Source organism: Zootoca vivipara, chromosome 10, assembly GCF_963506605.1.
Source record: "Zootoca vivipara chromosome 10, rZooViv1.1, whole genome shotgun sequence".
In the NCBI taxonomy this organism is placed as follows: Eukaryota; Metazoa; Chordata; class Lepidosauria; order Squamata; family Lacertidae; genus Zootoca; species Zootoca vivipara.
The window spans coordinates 60,591,936-60,612,220 of NC_083285.1; the positions used below are offsets into that span (position 1 = coordinate 60,591,936).

At 43.3% G+C, this 20,285-nt stretch overlaps 1 protein-coding gene across 12 annotated transcripts in view; it reads left to right on the forward strand.

Annotated features, from left to right (window-relative positions):
- SOX5 (SRY-box transcription factor 5) overlaps positions 1-20,285 on the forward strand; it is a 729,285-nt gene that overhangs the window by 445,348 nt on the left and 263,652 nt on the right. For all 12 annotated transcript variants that reach the window (XM_060279172.1, XM_035127886.2, XM_035127887.2 and 9 more), the window contains one exon: positions 11,559-11,769. In XM_060279172.1, the coding sequence (XP_060135155.1) occupies positions 11,559-11,769 (211 nt within the window). The remainder of the gene's footprint in view (positions 1-11,558; positions 11,770-20,285) is intronic.

A 20,285-nucleotide genomic window follows, 5' to 3' on the forward strand; every position in this document is an offset into this window, starting at 1 on the left:
GATGTGATACCTTTACCTCATTTATTTGTACCCACTTTTTTCTTATAGGAAATGGTCTTTCTGATGTGTTGGGGTTGAGCAGGCAGCAGGGTGAGAGGAGTGAAGGAAGGAAGGATTGCGCAGGACTGCAGGTTGCAGTTAGAGTGTTACATTCCAGATCAGGGGGTCAGCAAACCTTTTCAGGAGGGGGCTGGTCCACTGTCCCTCAGACCTTGTGGGGGGCTGAACCCACCCTCTCCCAAAAGGATCCACTCCCGAAAGCACCCCTCTCCCAAAAGGACCCTCTGCCACCACCATTCATGCCGCAGCAGCCGCTGATACCGCCTCGTCTTCGGCAGCGTCATCCTTGTCCTCTGTCTTGGTGGGGTGCAGAGCCCACACCACTGGCCAGGGTGGTGGAGGCAGCCTCCACGCCGACGCTTCCTCCCGCTTGCCCACCTCTGGACGCTGCCCCTTCCTTGCCGCTGAGGTGGCCGAGCAGGAGGAAGCAGCAGCAGTGCAGAGGCTGGGCCAGCGTCGCCATCCGCCCAGAGGCATCCACAGCTCCTGATTGGCTGCAGGAGCTTTCTGCAGCCAATCAGAAGCCATGTTGTGTCAGTCAGTCCCCATGCGGCGAGGCCTCCGTGCCGCGCCGGTTTATCGTGGGGTCTGACCGAGCGGGTGGCAGGGTCCGCAAGGTTCACGGGCTGGATTAAAAAGCCCGGCAGGCCGCATCTGGCCCACGGGCCTTAGTTTGCCGAGCCCTGTTCCAGATGCTGTTGGACTCCAGCTCCCATCAAGCCCAGCCAGCATGGCCAATGGGTGGGGAAGATGGGAGCTGTAGTCTGACAATATCTGGAAGGCACCATATTGGCTGCCCTTAGTGAAAGACAGCTTCTACTAGTACTTGTGAGTTAAGGAGGAGGGTTTGAAGTAGGAAATAGCGATAAGCAGGAAACAAGTTGTGCGGTGGTTGGGTGGAAGAAGTTGCTGGCTTTTACCTCAAGTGTTTTGAACATCGTTATAAATTCACAGTTTAATTTGTGCTTTTCCCTTTTAAATATTATATCAACCAGCACACGTTTTGGTGTGTGTGTGTGTGTGTGTGTGTGTGTGTGTGTGTGTGTGTGAATACACTGTAATAAACACATCAGTGGTGATAACCTAATCTGCCTCAACCTTGACCTGTCCTCCTCCTCTATTTCAGTTATTTTTTCAGTAAGGTGGTAACCCAAACAGGGGGCAGAATGGTTCATCATTCGCTTCATTTATTTGAATAAATATGTGTTACCTGTCTTCTGACCAAGGAATTCAGGGCAGAGTACACCAATAATTACAGCAACAAACCCAGCTATAGACCAGTAGTAGATAAATATTAAAACAATAAATAATTTTTAAACAAAAGCAATGGTCATCATGAATTAAGCAGCGAGCTTATCTACTGAAGGCTCAAGTTAAGAATCAAGTTTTAACCCAACTCTGAAATGGAAGCAAGGTTGGTGCAAGGCAGGTCGTAGAGGAGAGGGCATACCACAAGGCGGGCACCACAACAGAGAAGACCCTGCACTCCTAAACATGTTTAGTAGGCAGTGAGTCCCATTGAATTTAGTATTATTATTATTCCTTAAATTTGTATACCGCCGTTCATCAGAAGATCACAGGGCAGTTCACAACATAAAATTACAAAATGAATGCACTAAATACATAATAAAACAAAAACAAACCAATATCACTCCTCCCACAAACACATTTGAAAGGCTATTTGAATGTTTAATCAGCCAAAGGCCTGATTGAAGAGAAATATCTAAAGATATGTAATGAAGGTGCCAGGCAAGCCTCCCTGGGGAGAGCAATCCACAAATGGGGAGCCACCACAGAAAAGGCTCATTGTCGTCTTGCCATCCTCCAGACCTCTGTTGAGGGAGGCACCTGATAAAGGACCTCAGATGTTGATCACAGGATCCACGTCAGTCCATGTGGGGAAAGGCAGTCCTTGAAGTATTTGTGATCCTGAGCCAAGCTTGCAGATGTAAAGGAGAAGTAGAGCTGTGTATCATCAGCATATTACTGACAACATACTCCAAAACTCCAGATAACCCCACTTAGCGGTTTCATGTAGAACATGCTAAGGATTGTGCTGTTTGTTTACATTTTTGTTGTATAGTTTCTAGAGCAAGGAAGAATAATTATTTTCTTGGTTTTTAGCTGGTATGCTCTGGTGTCACAGCAGACATCATCTTATAAGAGGCTTTCCCCCATGTGTTTGAGAGAGAATACCTCTTTAATGATGGGTGCTTTCTATCTGTGTTGTTTTATAATACTTTAAAAAAACCTGCTACCTGCTTATTTTTAGTTTCACTTCATTGATCTAGTAATTAATGAATTAAATGTTGCAGATGTCTCCCATTCTGTTCCATAAATCTTCTGTGGGCTGACTGTGCCTGGTATTCCACTCCACCTGTCTTCTGAGTATTTATGAGCGTTGTGCCAGATCCTGCCCTCGGATTTCCAGATAACCTTCTCCCCATGAGAAAGAGGCTGTTTTCTTTTCCCCTGGCACTTTTTTTTTTGCGGGGGGGGGGGTGAAAGAGATGAATATCAGTTGCTGGATATCGCAAGTTGGGAGAGTGCTACTGCACTCAGGGTTCCTGTGTGCATCTAGTTGACCACTGTGAGAGCTGGATGCTGTTCTAGATGGAGCTTTTGGCCTTCTTGGGCTCTTGAAAGGGTGGAGTCTTCTTTATGCTCTTCTAATGCTTGAGAAATTCTTTTAGATTTTCATTTTGAGCAGGGTTTGTACTTATCTTTCTTATGAGGTGGCTAAGACATCGGTGAGAGAGTAAGTGCAGAATCATTTCTTGGTGGTTTCTGCATCTTTCATGGTTTCCCATGGCATCCTTGATTGGGCTTTCATGTAAATGTAGTCACCTACATGTAAATGTAGTCACCTACTCTGCAGAGTAGCAGAGAGATTATTTGTTGAAAGCTAGAAAAGATACTCACAGATACCTCCAAGGTAAGGGTTGTTGTTGTTGTTGTTGTTGTTGTTGTTGTTGTTGTTGTTGTTTCAAATGACAACAACCAGAATGCCCCATCTCATCCATGATAATTCCACCAACCAAATCCTCACCTTTTCAATAATTTTGTGCTGCATTACGCCCTGATTAATCGATGGAGTATGGTTAGCAGAAAGTGTGATGCAATTTTGGCATAGCAATAGTTTTTTATGGAGAATTTGTATAATTCATTTTAGAGTGGACAAATGGGCAGTTTGCTGCAGCTTTCCATTCCTTCTGTTTGTCCATGTGGTTCCTACACTCCTTTTCTACCATGTTTTAACATGGTGAACATTGTGGTGGAGGCTCACACGGGATGCCCTGCTGGGTTCATCCACCTCTGTGCATCCACACTGGGATTTGGAGTGCCCACCCCATCGCTTCTGGATTGTATGAACTGGCCCAGTGAAAGCTAACTAAACAATGAATGAAATAATTCAGGTTTGAAAAACAAAACAGATCATTAAACTCAACTCCACTGGTCATCATAACCAGAAAACCCGTTCTAAGATATATATATTTTTCCAGGGAAGACCTCCTAGATTGCATCCGCAAAAACTGCTTATCCATTCATTACTGTCCTCAGATGGGCAGTTATGTTCATAGCTTTCTGGCTTGTAATTACCCAAATACAGGCGGATGGATTAGCTCAGGTCAATGAACAATTCAGTGCTCAGTCTGGTTGTGGGAGGGTGGTGGAGGGACAGCAAAGGGAGGGGAAAGCTTATATTAAAGTTTGTGGTGGTTCTCCATCTATCATTTGTGGTCTGTAAAGTGTTTGCTGGTGGTCTTGCAAGAAGAAGTTAAGAATTTACATGTTGCTTCCAGCTTGCATCGAAAGACACAATGTTTGATAGTGTGGGGTGATGTCAGGTTTGAGTTTCTTCCATTTTTTAAAAAAGTGTATTGTACAACACGGCATACAGCTACAGACTGAGAAATTTAGTAAAGCTTCTGCTGGGCAATTTAGAGAAATGAAGGTGGTATCACAGTCACTGCTAACCATGGTCTACATTTTCCTTACTTCTTCCTGTTGCTTTCTCTGATCAATCACTTTTGTAGGTTTTTGAAATGCCGCAAAACCTGCAAAACTTGTTTGATCAGTGAAGAAGACACTAGTGAGACAGGCAGGGAGTGGGGTAATGAATGTGTGTTGCCTTCTGTCCATGTGTCCTACAGGTCATAGCTAGAGTAAAACTTGCAAATACTTAAGGTGAACAAATTTCTTTAGGTGGAAACGTAATTGTACAGAAGCAGGCAGCAATTGCTCACAGTAGGTAGTAGTCATCTAGCCTTTACTCAGAGTAGGCCTATTGAAATTGACCAGCGTGACTAAATTAGGTCCATTAATTTCAGTGGGTTTGCTCTAAGTTGAATATCACTGAATAGATCAAAATGCATAAAACATTTCTGAAACATTAAGAATAAAACCAGTAGCCCCTTCTGAGTCCAGAAGAGAAAATTAGAACATTCTTTCTTGCAAACTTGGTTGTCAGCCAGTGTTCTTCTAATCCACCAAGGTACCAGACACTTCAGAGTTTCTTCCTTGCAAGCAGGTTTGGTCCCAAAGAGACAGCAGATGGAAAGCTTACAAATGACATCTTGAAGGACAATTATACAACAAAATACCAGTTATAGAAAAGAATGATTCCCTATCCCAGGGGTAAATACTGGGACCCAGCCAGCAGGATGGATCCTGACCTTCCCCATCTCTCAAGGACCTCTTTAACAGATGGGAGGAGCGTCACTGTAATGTTCAGCTGAATATCACTGACAGCAAGCTTTGGATGTCAAGGAACAATTGGGAATGCTCCTTAAGCTCACCATTGTTCTTTTACAGCCACATTTTTATCTGCCCCAGAGCTAAGTCACATATGATGTTAGGTGTGGGGCAAGTGGAGCCCCTGCCAGGCCTAATTGGGTTTGGCCTTGGATTTGGGGTACCCCCCATTCTCCGTTTGCTAATTGTAAACACCCCCAAATTCAAGAGGATAGGAGCCCATAAATGTTTTTCGTTTCTCCAGCAGAACAGGCTTCTTCCTCTTCACTGAGTGATTCTACCCCCAACCTGTTCACGGGGGTTGCATGTACCCACACCACTGTGATAGATGGGCAGCTGTTTCCATGGAAAGGTCCATTATCCACATCTCCTATCAGCCTGCTACGCTCCTCACCTACTGCAGCCACAGTATCAACGAAACCTTCCCCTTTCTTGATTTCTGTTAATTTCAGTCCTGCTGCTCTTCCTTTATCCCTTCTTATTCCAAACATAGACCCCCGGCATGGTCTGAAGGCACACGAAGCCACCATCTTGCTGAAGCTAAGCAGGTCTAAGTCTGGTCAATGCCTGCCCAGGTGGCTTGGAGCCATGTATAAATCACATTGGGTTCCATGATGGATGAATGGCAAGGTATAAATGTAAGGAAACAAATATGAATGAACACTGAGAAAAGCCACCACTTGAAGAAAAAAAATGAATGGAGTGTGGATATTTCTGGGGTGGAGCAGAGGCACAAGTTTGCCTTGTTACAAGTAAGGCTTCACTTAAGTGAGTCACTTAATGCCTTGTGAGACCCAGCATAGCTTGGAACAAGAGCTGGGAATGTTGGTCAGGGCAACAAGCAGGCACAACCCAACCAAATGGGCAAAGGATCACAATGGGCTTGGGTTGATTGTTATTAATGGGGCTATGGAAGGCACTCTTTAGGCTGTTCCTGATTGGCTGTTGGGTTGATATGTGCTTGCCTTCTCTGGGGTGCTCCTTCCCTTGAGAGGGACTTGTGTGTACAGTGGACCCTCCAGATACAAACTTAATTCATTCTGGGGGTAGGTTCACACCCCGAAAATTATGTAAATAGAGGCATGCTTCTGTGCACATGTACGGCACGATTGAGTGCTTCTGCGCATGTGCAAGGCATGAAGAGCGCTTCTGGCATGCGCGCATGGCAAAACCTGGAAGTATACACTTCCAGGTTTGTTGTGGCTTTAACCCAAAGATTCTGTATCCAGAGGGATATGTAAGTAGAGGTATGACTGTATTGGCCTTTTGGTTTAAAGGTAAAGGGACCCCTGACCGTTAAGTCCCGTCGCGGACGACTCTGAGGATGTGGCACTCATCTCGCTTTACTGGCCAAGGGAGCCGCCGTTTGTCCGCAGACAGCTTCCGGGTCATGTGGCCAGCATGACTAAGCCCTTCTCGTGAACCAGAACAGCACATGGAAATGCTGTTTACCTTCCCGCCAGAGCAGTACCTATTTATCTACTTGCACTTTGACGTGCTTTTAGCTGTTGCTAATTGACTGAGTTGCTCTTTCATCACCAGTTTGGGGGAAGGACCTGTGGGGTCATTTGAAGTGGAGGCAGTATGGCTTAAAAAAACCAACTGTTGGGAATCCCAGCTGGAGTAGAGTTCTGACTGCGGACATCCAGTTGGCTGCTGGTTGGCCACTTTGAGAACAAGATGCTAGAGTAGGTGGACCTTTGGTCTGATCCTTGCATTCTTAAATTGTCACATTGACACAGGCAGTTCCTAGGGGGAATCCACACCATAAGTTCCTGTAGGGTACAATTAATCACATATAGTTCTGGAATGAACTGAGTAGCGCCTGTGAAACACCATGATTGTTCATGCTAGTTTTCTCAAGCAGAAATAGGGTTCATATTTGCCTCCAATTAAAACATAAGAAAAAAGAAAAAGAAAAAAAGGCCATTTTATTTTAAAAGGTTTTAATTTTTGCACATTATTTCCAACTGGCTGGATTTACTTTTGAGCTTATAGAAGGTGGCTGAGGGATGACTGTCAATATGAGTCAAAGCACAATATGAAGTTCTAGCTGAAACAGTGACAGATTAAAAAGCAAACAAACTATAGAATCTTTCTGAGTCATATCCAGCATGGATCTGAGAGCTGATGTTTCAGAATTGCTTCCAATAAACTCCAAATATGATAGACCTTTTCAAACACATGCATACACACATAGTTGAAATATGTGTTCTGGAAGTCTCACAAAATTATTCCTCTTTTAGGAAAGGAATGGGAAGGCTAGTTAATATTGAGAGAGAGAGAGAATATCCAGTGCGAGGATAAAGTCCATTGTCCAGTGACATGACTTTTCTTGTCAGTCACAAAGGTGACAAGGGGGCTAGATTAAGCAAAGCTCCATCAAGATTAACAAAGGAAGATTATTGACCTCATCGTGAAAGGGCAGAAGCCTGTTTTATCATTAAACCTTGGAAGAGGGATGTTCCGTCACTGGTGGGGAAACCTCTTTGGCAATTAGAATAGCAACTTCCGCCGTGATTAGCTCTGGATGGACTGAGAACACACAATTCTTGGGTCAATCTCTTTTATTCCTAATCTCGTGGGGAGTGGGGAGTAGAAGGCAAAGAAAGGGGGAAGTATTGTTACCCCTGCTACAGGATCTAATTGAATTTCCCTGCTGCACTTAGAAGTGAGGAAAGAAAAAACTGTATCGGGTATTGTGGTAAGTAATTTGCAAGAGAGGAGGCGGCTGCTGGGTTGTTGTTGTTGTTTTTCTGGTGCTGCTTTAGACACACACACACCCTTAAGAAATCATTTTGTTTTTTGAGCTGAATGTTGTTGCATCACCCATTAGCATGAGATTCATGATGCCAAGGAGCAACCCTGAGTTTCCCTGTGTGGAGACAGCTGCTAACCTCATAAAACTGTTAGAAGGATTAACACAGCCAGGGGCTGAAATATAATCAAACTTCAGCAGGTGAATGAATCCCTAGTAGAGAAAATATTCCTGAAAATGGAGAGTGGGCAGGAAGACAGCAATATTTGCAATCATTTGCCATCGGGGCTGGTGACCAATGTTTCCCAGATTTCACCAGTTTATTGAACGTAGGAGAGGAACTCTCTCTCCCCCCCCCCCGGCCCCCGTTCTCATTCATGCCAGTTTTTTGTTGATGTTTCTATGCAAGTTACTTGCAAGCTAGGGGTGGGGAAGGAATACTATTCCGTATGTGTTTGAAGATGCATTTACCTAATTTGCAGTTTTCAAAACAATATGGGAACCAAAGCACAGCTGCCCTTCAAAATTCACAATTCCCTGAATTTTGCAGTGCAGTTCTCCAGCCAAGTAATGTATACAAAAACGCATATACTGCAACTTACAGTGTGCATATTATGCATTTTTTTTTACTGAAATTAACATGCAAACTTGCATTATGTTGGAGGAAATGGATTTGCGAAACTTTTTATATTGGAGGAAATTATGTACAAGCTGTGCATATTAGGAGTAATTTGCATCAGAATGCTAATGAATTTTCGTAAGGATTTTTTTAATAAAAAGCAACAGAAAAACTGAAATGGAGAGATTGACCCATCCTTACTTGCAATTTGGGGGTGCTTCACCAAAGCCTGGTGTGCTTTTTTCCCTTTTAATAAATGTAAGCCAGTTCGTGGTGCCTTTGTGTCTTTCCTAAATGCTTACATGAAACACTTACTTAGATTGAGATGTATTTCTCTCAGTAAATGTCAGAAAGCTTTGGAATAATGTTTTGGTGTGGTTGCTCTAACAAATCCACCAAAAGTTTCCTCAAGCAGCAGCCACAGACCAGATTTAGAACCTCTACCACACTGATAAGCAGACAGGGAGAGAGTTAAGGAAAGTTTTTTTTGTGTGTGATTTCTGTACCCTGAATGCAAGTCCAAAATTGGCAAAATGTTGAAAGTCAAGGAGGAGATTATTCAGCTAAATAATCCCAATACATGTTCAAAGACAGGAATGCAAAAGTCACTGGGTTGTATTCATCTAGGTTTTGCTCAGAGTAGGCCCACTGAAATTAAAGAACACATTGAAATTAATTGATTGGATGCTTCAGCTGAGATTCTTGCATTTCAGGGGATCGGACTAGATGGCCCTTGGGGTCCCTTGCAATTCTATGATTCTACGAACGAACCAAAGTTAGCCATTGCTATTAATTTCTGATTAGTATTAGCAGTGGGTGCATCCCTATGCTCTTCCCACTGCTTCAGACATTTTCCTGTAAACATCTTTTTGAGCATTCCCATCACCTGTTTAAGAAATGCAAACAACTAGGGGAGGTTGATTGCATTTGTTTTTCAGTTTACATAAAATCATCAGGCAGAATGAGAAGGTTGCCATATATTAAAGAATTTTGTTACTGTAGTTTGTTTTTAAACTCCTGCATTGGGCAGGGGGCTTGCAAGATGACCCTCTCTAGTTTCATGGTCCTATGAAATATAATGTGGTACAGCTTTTCCTGAGCTTCAGGCTACATGTGGAAGATTTCATATCTGAATTCTTCCTGTGTCAAAAAGCCCTCCTTGACTTTATAATGCTAGCATATAGGAGAAAGGGTTCTACCTGACCTGCAAGCTGCAGGTTTTTGTTTGTTTGTTTGTTTACATTGCGGGGGCATTCAAACACACGAACCCTCACATGCATTCTGAAAACCTCTGGTCCCATAAGGGATGTGGCATATGCTCTCTGCCACCATAAGTTTTGACTGGTTTTCCGCTCACCTTAAGATACTGTGCAGCTTGGAAGCTTCCATACCAGGCATCCCCAAACTGCGGCCCTCCAGATGTTTTGGCCTACAACTCCCATGATCCCTAGCTAACAGGACTAGTGGTCAGGGATGATGGGAATTGTAGTCTAAAACATCTGGAGGACCGAAGTTTGGGGGGGTGCCTGTTCCATACCAATAAACCGGTGAAATAACTAGACTACCTGTCCTCTGGGGACCAAAGGAGCAACAGCTTCTTAAGTTATTGACTTTGAACAACTCAACACCAAAACATGTGCTTCAAATATCTGAAAGAACATGCCTTCAGTGCTACAAACCATGTTCAGATTGGCGAGTGGATGCTCATAGGCAGTTGAACCTACTGCAAATTTATACACGTGTATAAATTGTTCCTGCAGTAGTTTAAAAGACATTGGGCTGTTTCTATTGGAAGCCACTTTATGCTGACTTAGACCACTGCTAAGCACTGCCTACAACTGACTGGCTCTCTGAGATTCTGACAGGCCCGTCTTTGAGATGCTAGGGATTGAATCTGGGACTTCCTGCATGCAAGCAGGTGCTCTGCTGTGAAGCATCTGTCCTCCCACTTATATTAGAGTAGACCCATTGAAATTAATGGGCAGTCTTCAGTTGCACTGCATTGAACTAGTGTTGAATACGAGCCCTTAAGGGGAAACCTAGCAGTGTGCAAGTGGACTTCCACTTCTGCAACGGGACTTCGCTGTCTTCCAGTGCAGCTCTAAAATTTGTTGGGGTGCATGTCGGCTAAGCCTTTGGAGCATATCTGGAGGGGAGGGGAGGGGAGGGGAGGGGAGGGTGTTGTTGTCTGTTCCACTCATGCCTGAACAGTATTGGCTGCAACCCTTTTAAAAAATACATTATGGCATAGGTTTTGTAGGCTAGTGCTTAGCTTCTCAGATCCATGTGAGACTGTCAACACAATTACAGACCAGTTTCAGAAGAGGGAGTTTAAGGTACACAAACATCAAGAAACTGAAAGAGAATTTCCAAAGGAGGGGAGAACAAAAAGCAAATCAGAGCCAAAAGGTAAAGGAGGGAAGGGGAAACTGTTTGAAGTATCAGAAGGTGTGAAGAAGGCTGGTCTCATCAGGACAGACCAGAATGTGGCTATTAAAAGTCAAATCCATTAAAATAGGTGAGAATATTCTTGGCAACTTTAATGAGAGCCAGATCTCACCTTTCCTGGTGGAAAGTGTGTGCTTATGTCATTGGACTTGCCATTTGCAAGCATCATTAGGACCACCTTTGTGTCTTTAAAAGTGTCTGTGTGTGTGTGTGTGTGTTTGTTTAAAAAAGAAAGATTGAAGTTCGTGGGGAAAGAATAAATTAGAAAGATCTAAATGATCTGATCCATGAATAAAATAAATGTGCTTGAAATGTGGTTTTGGAGTGTGTGAGCGGGGGAGGGGAGGCTCAATTTTGGTAGGGGGCACTGACTATTTCTTTCATTCATCAGAACATCTAACCATCCTGATATTAAGAACTTGGGGGTGGGTGGGTGGAAAAACAGGAAATTAATGGTTCTTAGGGGGAAAAGAAAAAGACCCGACAGGTTGAACATGAATAGCTATAAAGGAGCAAACAATTAAAGGTAATCCATACTGTTGTTATTGGAAAACCTGTGAATGTTAACTGTTCTCATTTGGAGGATATCTCTGTGTGTATGAGAGAGAGAGACTGTGTGTGTGTAATGTTTCTCTCCTGAACGCTAATCATTTCTCACTCCATCCTGTAATCTTAGTTTATCCTTGATGGAAAGTCTTTGTTCTCTGTATTTTTGAACCTATATTTCTCCTTCTTCCTTCCCCAATTTAAATAAAGGTTTTGACAGAGGAACAAACAGCAATGAACTCGGAAGAACAAAGGGTTGTAGTTGTTGTCTCCCCCCTTCTTCTTTCCTTCATGTTTTCACATGCTTGTTATGATTTTCTCTCTTTTCCTTTTTAAAAAGAGGTGTTTCATCTGGTCTCGTTTCTCTTTCAGGAAGTTGATGGCAATAAAGTGATGTCTTCATTTGCCCCGCACAACTCATCTACCTCACCCTTGAAGGCAGAAGAAGGTGGGCGTCAGAGCGGAGAGTCCTTCTCTAGCACAGCTCTGGGAACTCCAGAAAGGCGCAAAGGCAGCCTAGCGGACGTTGTGGACACTCTAAAACAGAGGAAAATGGAGGAGCTCATCAAGAACGAACCAGAAGGTAAGGTCTTAGAAACACATGGTAGTTTGCTGCCCTTTCCCCCCACCCCTCATGAATCAGCTGAGACTCCCCAAGTTAAAAACACACAAGGCAGTGCTGAGCATCGAAGAGGCCACCTCCTCATTACCACCACCCCACCACCACCGAATGGCTGTTTTTCCAAGTACCGCTAAATCATCATAACAAGCTTAGGTGGATCTGAAATGGAAACAAAGGCTCCAAACTTGCTGCTCTGCCAGAGGGATATGTGGAGCATTGGAACCTGAGTAGCTCTGGTCTTCATAATGCCAAACTATGGTGTAAGTACAGGGCTGGGGAACCTGTAGGCCTCTAGATGCTCTTGCACTCTCACCATCCCCAGCCAGCATGGCCAGTGGCCAGGAATGTTGTGAGATGCAGTCCAGTAATAAATAATAACAACACCAATTTGTTTTTTGTACCCCATCCTTCTGGGTTACTCCAGCCACTCTGGGTGGCTTCCAACATAATATACAAAAGCACAACACAGCAGAACATCACACATTAAAAGCATCCCGATACGGGGCTGCCTTCAGATGTCTATGGAAGGTGGTGTAATTCTTTATCTCTGCGACATCTGGCGGGGAGGTGTTCCACAGGGCGGGCGTGACTACCGAGAAGGCCCTCTGTCTGTTTTCCTGTAACTTCACTTATTGCATTGAAGGAGTAACAACCAGAGGGCCGCAGGTCCCCCCCCCCCTGGTTTAATGTTCTGTGAAAATGAGGCCACCCTTTCTGTGTTCCAAATACAGAAGCAAGCGTATTTGCATTCCTTGTTCTATCTCTCTCCTTTCCCCGTAACACTAACTTTGGATTGTAAGACATACGTCTATTGATTTTTTGCCCCTAACATTTCAATAGACTGTTTGTATAGCTTAAGGAGGTTGAGCCAGATCGTACTCCTGATGTTCCTGGCTGTGACAATCAGTTCTGTTGGCGTTTTCTGAGTAATTTTAGTTTGAATTGATTCATATTGTATTGTAAAGTTCTTCACACTGTGTGTCATCGTGGATGCCTCCAATGCAACTTACAAGTACCGTGATTTAATTGATAAATGCTGAATAGCGCTTTTCCAGCACCCATGTTGGGAAACTGCAGCACAATATCCACAGAAACAAACAGGCACTGAGCCCCTTGCACTTGTGCTGTGTCCAGTGGTGCTCTCAACCTGTGGACAAAATATGAGGGGTGTTCGTTCTGTGCTCTGTGCCCAGGAATTCATCACACTGGCTCCCTGTGGCAGCACTGCAACAATTTGCTTCCAAATGTCACCTGTGTGTGGCATTCAGCACTGAAAGTTCACTAGGCTTTGATGTAGTTAGTGCCTTGTTCTTCCTTTGCTTGCCCCTCTTCCTCACTGGAGACAGGCCTGCCTGGGAACAATAGAAGGTCTCCAGGAGAGATTTCAAAATCTTCCTAACTTGCCGCCTTCTCAGTACTTTACTGTACACCCTGTTATCTGGTTAACCCTTCCATTTTACATGCTATTGAGAGTGTCACACAACTCATTTTCTCTCCATGTCAGTCTTCCCCAACCTGGTGTATTCTAGTTGTTTTGGACTAGAGTTCCCATCAGCCCCTGTACTGACTGGGGCTGATGATGGGCGCTGTGGTCCAAACCATTTGGAGAATCCCATACTGGCAAAGGTTGCTCTTAAGTCCCCTTCAGAGACTTACTTCACTTTTTTAAAAAATAGAATACAACATTTTCTACCTTTTGCTTACCTGTTCTGCAGCTTGCACCCCCAGCTAAGTTTAACTTAACCTGCCTGGTTCAAGTGGATCTGTTCCAGCTGTATTCAGGATGGGGTGGGGGGTGGGGAGGGAGAGAGATTGGAAAGAAGGGAGCAGGTTGAGAGAATACCATGTTGAGTGGGAAGCCATGCAAGGCTCCAGAGACTCCATTAAGCAAAGGTTACGCATAGACATAAGAATAGTAACGGAGCTTATGCATTATCTGAGCTCCACTAAAATGAAAATGTATAGCACAAACAAAAGACTTGCAGCTTTGTGATGAGATGAGGGAAGAGGTGGGGGTGGAGAGAGAGAGAGAGAGAGAGAGAGAGAGAGAGAGAGAGAGAGAGAGAGAGAGAGAGAGAGAGAGAGAGAACCACAGAACATTGGGGCTTTTAAACAAATGTATGCAACAGAAAAACCTTTTCTTCCCTCCAGCCATTGTTCTATTGTCTTTCAAAGGCCATTAAAATGAACAGCAGGTTCTGATGAAAATTTCATTAAGCTCTAGTTAAATCATTATGAGGGTGCCATATTCATGCCTCGGCTTTTTCCTCCATCAAGGAGACACACACAAAAACCTGAATTAGAAAATGTGGTGGGTTTTATCTCAACTTCAACTCCCCTCACTAATAATAATAATAATAATGATGCAAGTCGGGAAGTTGGAAGAGGAAGAGAAAAGATGAATGGAGATGCTACGAAAGGATGTATGTAACATTGGTGCAAGTAAGGGGTAGTGAATGAGAAAAAATTGAAAAGTATTGAAATGGCAGGGGGTGGTATTTGCATTTTAAGACGCCTTCTCCTTTCTCAGAATGATACCACCCACCCATCCAGTTTTGAAAATAACCATTCATTCTTATGGGAGATGGAAGCATGGTGGGTCTCAAAAAGGAGGGCTTGTTATCTGCAATAATTTATTCGCAACGGCATTGGAGGTTTGGATTGTCGAGTTAAATAGAAAAGAAAAGAGAAATCCCACCAAAGGGGAAATATTTTATTTTGGGAAAGATTGTACTTGTCAGTGCACAGATCAGCACATAATATATTATTGGATTCTCAGTTGTATCAGCCTGTTACTATAAATGTAAAGCCCACATAGATCCCACATAGACAACCAATTGATGCTGGAGTGAGCACTAGCACACTGGAGTAGCTTAGAAGTCTATGTCATCTTGCAAAGTGGTAGGGATAAATTTTATAATAAATCTGGTTTGGAGATGTAGTATTATGCATGGTGAAATGTTCCCCCCCCCCCGCCTCCCTTGAGACAATTGAGTAGAAGGTGGTTAATAAATTATCATTAGTTATTATTGATAATACTATCATTACATAATCATCACCATCATCATCATCATTACTATTATTTCTGTACCGACTACAGTCCATCACAGAGCCTCCTGTTCTTTCAGGAGATGTTTTCTTTTTTAAAGCATCTTCCTTGGCTCCACTTTTCTTTGTTTTTCTTTAACTTTTCTGAAGATACATACTATAGCATTAAAACATGCCAACTACGTCTCACTGAAATCATGGGTGCTAAACATGGTGCTTAGCTATGTTCTTGATGTTCACTGAACTGGATGCAGGCTCATTCAAGCTCAGAGCAGACCCATTGAAATCATGACCAACTGAAGTTACATTGATTTCATTTAGGCACACCCCCCCCCACTCATGTGTGTTCTACTCGCACATGTCTGCATATATGCGCGGGTCCGGGAAATAAATAATAAAATCATACCTGTCAATTGTGGCAGAGAGCTGGAGAGTCCTTGTGGCTTTGTTTACACTGCTCAGCCACCCCGTCTAACAGCTGAGGCATGGGGTAGCACAGCAGCTGCAGCCACTTCCTGAGTGTCTAATAATAATAATAATAATAATAATAATAATAATAATAATAATATATTATTTATACCCCGCCCATCTGGGCGGGTTCCCCCAGCCACTCTGGGCGGCTTCCAACAAAATATTAAAATACAGAAATCCATCAAACATTAAAAGCTTCCCTAAACAGGGCTGCCTTGAGATGCCTTCTAAAGGTGCTGGCCCCAGGAGGTGCTGGCCCCAGAGCTTCAACACTAGTTGAAAAGAGTTGTGTGGAGATAGAGAGAAGGAGAGAGCTGGAGAGCAGGGGGAAATTGGCATTTAGAAGCTTTGTAGAGGCTTTGTAAAGGGTGCTCCCATTTTACGCAACTTCACTTATGCATGCAGGGGCCCGGAACATAACCCCCATATAAGTGGGGGGACGATGACTGTATACTAAGGAGGACTAAGTCTGGATCCATCCTATTGATTCCTGGTTTCCATCCAAGTAAGTTGTACTTAGAGCAGACCAACTGAAATCAACTGACTTAAGTTAGCCAATATCGATTTCAGCAAATCTACAACCCTTTTGCAGCAATCCAAAACACATGTATTGGTGAACAAGCTCCACTGAAAACCATTGAAATTATTTCTTGAGTGAACATGGATAGGATTGACTGCCTGCAAAGTCTCTGAAATGCAGGTTGATTGAACAGTTGCTGACTTGGGCGATGCTGTGCAGCATGTGCATGGCTGCTTGACTGCACACTCAAGTTCCAAATGTTCAGTGCCTGCTGACATTATACTTTGTACACTTCAAGGCTTTCATGAGTTGATAATGGCGATCAGATGCTAAAATGTCCGTGCGCACTGAAGGAAAAGCAAAACAAAACACTGGAACAATGCAGCAGCAATGCAGTGGTGCTCCATTATAGCCGCTAAGATGTGTCAACTGAACTTAAAGATAAAGGTAAAGGGACCCTGACCATTAGGTCCAGTCGCGGACGACTCTGGGGTTGCGGCGCTCATCTTGCTTTACTGGCCGAGGGAGCCGGCGTACAGCTTCCGGGTCATGTGGCCAGCATGACTAAGCCGCTTCTGGTGAACCAGAGCAGCGCACGGAGATGCCGTTTACCTTCCCGTTGAGACACTCTAAGAATTTGGTCTGATCCATGCCACCTCAAACTTGTGTGAATCAGAATCTGCACAGAACAGAAATCTCTGCTGGTTGCTGATTTGCTACCCGGCCAAGTTCAATATGTTTCTGTTAGTATGTAAAGCCAGTTTACCTGAGAGACTGCACAGAATGGGCACAGTTACAGGAGGTAGATCTCAATCTGCATTTGTGTGGAACTTCCTGGCATTAGGCAAGCACCTTCACTGTACTCTTTTTGGTGCCTTCTAAGAACATTTTTTGTATAGACAAGCCTACTCATATATGCATAATATTTACATGTGGTTTGATCTGTTTCTAACTTATCACTGATTTTTGTCATCACTGTTTGATGAAAGTTTTAACTGATTTTACTGTTGATTTCATTGTTGCATTTGTTTTTGTAAACCACTTTGAGGCATTTTTTAAATAGTCGTGGTATATAAGTTTTATGAAATAAATAAAAATACATAAAAATAGGCATTTTGAAATAAATGTTAGAAATGTGTGTGCTGAAAGGAAATACTTTTAAGAATACACATTTTAAAGCATACATAGAATATAAAATGAATAAAACAGCAAACTAGGTGCACTTTTTGTTTACAAAAAAGGGGGGGAGAAAGTTAGTTTTGCAGGCTTAACAGGCTATCAACCCCACTTCAATATTTTAGTGCCACAAATTGTGGTGTAGTAAGTCTATCCAAAGCAATCTCTGTGGTTTTGGGGGCTCCAAAGACCCTCTCTGTCTTGCTCCATACACAATGGAAGATACACAGATTCCATCAAATCCACCAACCGGCTTCACTCTCTTTAGGACTCTGCTACACTGCGTTGATTTATTGGATAGTGTCCATGTCCAAACTTTGCTCCCACCCAGTAAAAGTGGGCTTTATTAATGTAAAAGTGGGCTTTTACTTATGGGTTAACATAGGAGAAAGTGGCACAGACCAGACATAGGCTGTTTTGCCCATCTCTAGATGGTGGCCTCATCAAGTTGTCTCTTCCCATAAAAGCCAAAGATATGGAGTGCTGGAGAAGAACACGAGAAAAGCCCTGTTGGATCCAGCCAAAGTCCCATTTAATCCTGTTGTAGAGGGCCATAGTTGAGTGTTAAGGAATCTTTGTCACATACAGGAGGTCCCAGGTTCTGTTGCTGGCTACTCCAGGTAGGGCTGCCTATGGGACGCTTGAAGGCAGGAGCTGAGTGCAGCAGCATTCTCCCCACCAGCAATTCCTAGCAACTGGCATTCAGAAGCGCAATATCATTACCTGCATCATAGGTTTTCCTAACTAAATATTATGAATAAAAGAGGGGAAATGAGATATGGGTCTGCCGTTTTCTGTGGCAGACCTATGATCTTCATTGCATCTAATTGCATCCTAAACCCGTACATTAAAACATAAATTTGTCTGCCATTCCAATAACCTTATATTTGTACATTTAGCCGCTACACATTGAGATATATTTTTCAATGCGTCTGATGACTAAGCACTATAATTTTCAGTATTGCACCTCTCAGAATATGCCAGCAAAGTTGTGCCCAATCAAGAAAGTAGTATTTTATCAACCAAAGAGGTATGTTGAGAGGATATGCTTCAGACTAAGTTACAAAATAAGGGCAAAGCACTAACGCATACACTTGCACAGGGTGAGAAAATTGGTCAAGCTGGAGATTGTGATGTTTTCTTATGACTTGCCTTTGAACCAACAAGATGGGGTTGCCTACATTGCTTTAGGGGTGTTGCTCAAGCTATGGGAAGCTTTGCTTGGAATAAGAGAAGAAGTAATAAATTAAGTCTCATGTGTGATAACAGGTTGGAACACACACAAGTCTTGGACACAAGAATTCTTTATAGGCTCTTCTGAATGAAGCCCATTTGTTTTCTCAATGTCAAGCATAACTTGAGAATCAAGCTTCACACTGGGAGGGATGTAAGTAGGCAACATTTTCCATTCTGCCCTGGATTTGTTGTCTTCAGCACTATTTCCATTCTGCGCTGTGGGTTGTTGGCCGCCAAAAACTACATTATTCATCTCTCTGTCCACGGTGGCAAAATTGCATCATTATGTTGTTCCACCCCATACATTTTAGTGCAAAGGAAATGCAATGCAAATGCGGGGGGGGGGGTAGATTCAGTTGTGTATCATTTGTAGGTTGAAAGCAGCAACAACATGGGACAGGTAAGCCCCTTCCATTTCAAATTCTCTGACATTTCTAAACCTCCTGATAGAATGAAGTTCTCCACTTGGAAAAACCATTTCCACTTGGAAAGCCTCATATAATTCATTGCAGATTTTAAAAGATGCTTTATTTCATGCTACTTTCTCCAGTGTCTCTCCCTTGTTTCTCTCTCTCCATGATATCTGGTGAGATGTAATCCCCTTGTCTGCTGCAGCTTCCCAGTCCCTGCCTCCTTCTCTTATTTTTCTCTGTCATTGTTTGGCTACTGCTTAATGTGAGCAGATAGTGCAAATCTGAGCCATTTCAGCCAAGTGTTTTTGTGGACATAGAATCTGGAGAGTTTGATTTCCCACTGATGCACTCTACATCAGTGCTACTTTAACATCCATACCCCCCAAAGGCATGAACCTATTACTGAAGTCACCCAGTGTTATTGTAAAGGAAGCATCCTCCTCTCTCTAACTTGGGTTTCGGAAGAAGAAGAGTCAGTCCCCTTCTATTTCTGGTGTACAATAATGAAGATAATGGGAGTGGGTTTGGAAAAGGCTTATAGGTTGTGACAGACCTCCAGCCCTTACACTGTGGGTTGCCTGTTGACCATGGCATTTCTCTTCCAGCTAAAATCATTAGTGGGAAGAGATACAAGAATGTTGTCCTCTCCTCCTGTTCCCTTGCTCTAGGAAGACAGCCTTCTGTGTTCTCCCAAGGCCCAGAAGGCAGATGAAAACATGGGGCATGGCACAAGTTCATAACAGAGGCAGATTAAGGGTAGCACAACTGGCTCCGCTGCACTGGGCACCAAGCCTAGGGGGTGCTGCAGGGTGTTGCAACTATGACATAGTGAATTGAGCAGAATGGAAGGCAAGAGGCAGGGGCAGTCCGGAATTTGGCCTCGCACAGGGGACCGCTAAAATTTGAATGACCAAAGTCCACTCCTGTTCATAAGAGCAAAAAAACCCAACAGCCACTTGGCTTTTGTTTAGTTTGGTTAGATTGTAGGGTTGTTGTTTTTGCTATGTAGTCCTTGATCTCTTTCCAGATAGACTGAAGTGTCCAGCATGGATGATTTAATTCACCATTTTAACTTTTGCAAAATGTTATAAAATATGGAAAGCTTTTATTTTTACAAACTAATTTGTCATGCTCATCATTAGTTCAACTTCCTAACATGGTAGGATTAAGTTGTGGTTTTGAACTCCCTACACTGGCTGGCGAGTTGCAGGCAGGAGTTTCCCCCCAACCCTGGCTGGTGATGCTGTTGGGGATTGAGCCTGTGGCCTTGTGCATTCAAAGCATGTGCTCTCTGCCATTGAGCTTTGACTCTTCCTCTCGTACTCATTTGAACAGCAGCTTATATTTCCTTCATAAGCACTGCAAACATTATCCTTTATTATACCATGCTTGTGTGTATAGAACTCTTTTAGGTTGAGAGTAAGAGTACTGATTAGGGACTTAGGCAGAAACACCACTCATGGGTCAGCAAACTTTTTCAGCAGGGGGCCGGTCCACTGTCCCTCAGACCTTGTGGGGGGCTGGACTATATTTTTTGGGGGGAAATGAATGAATTCCTATGTCCCACAAATAACCCAGAGATGCATTTTAAATAACACATTCTACTCATGTAA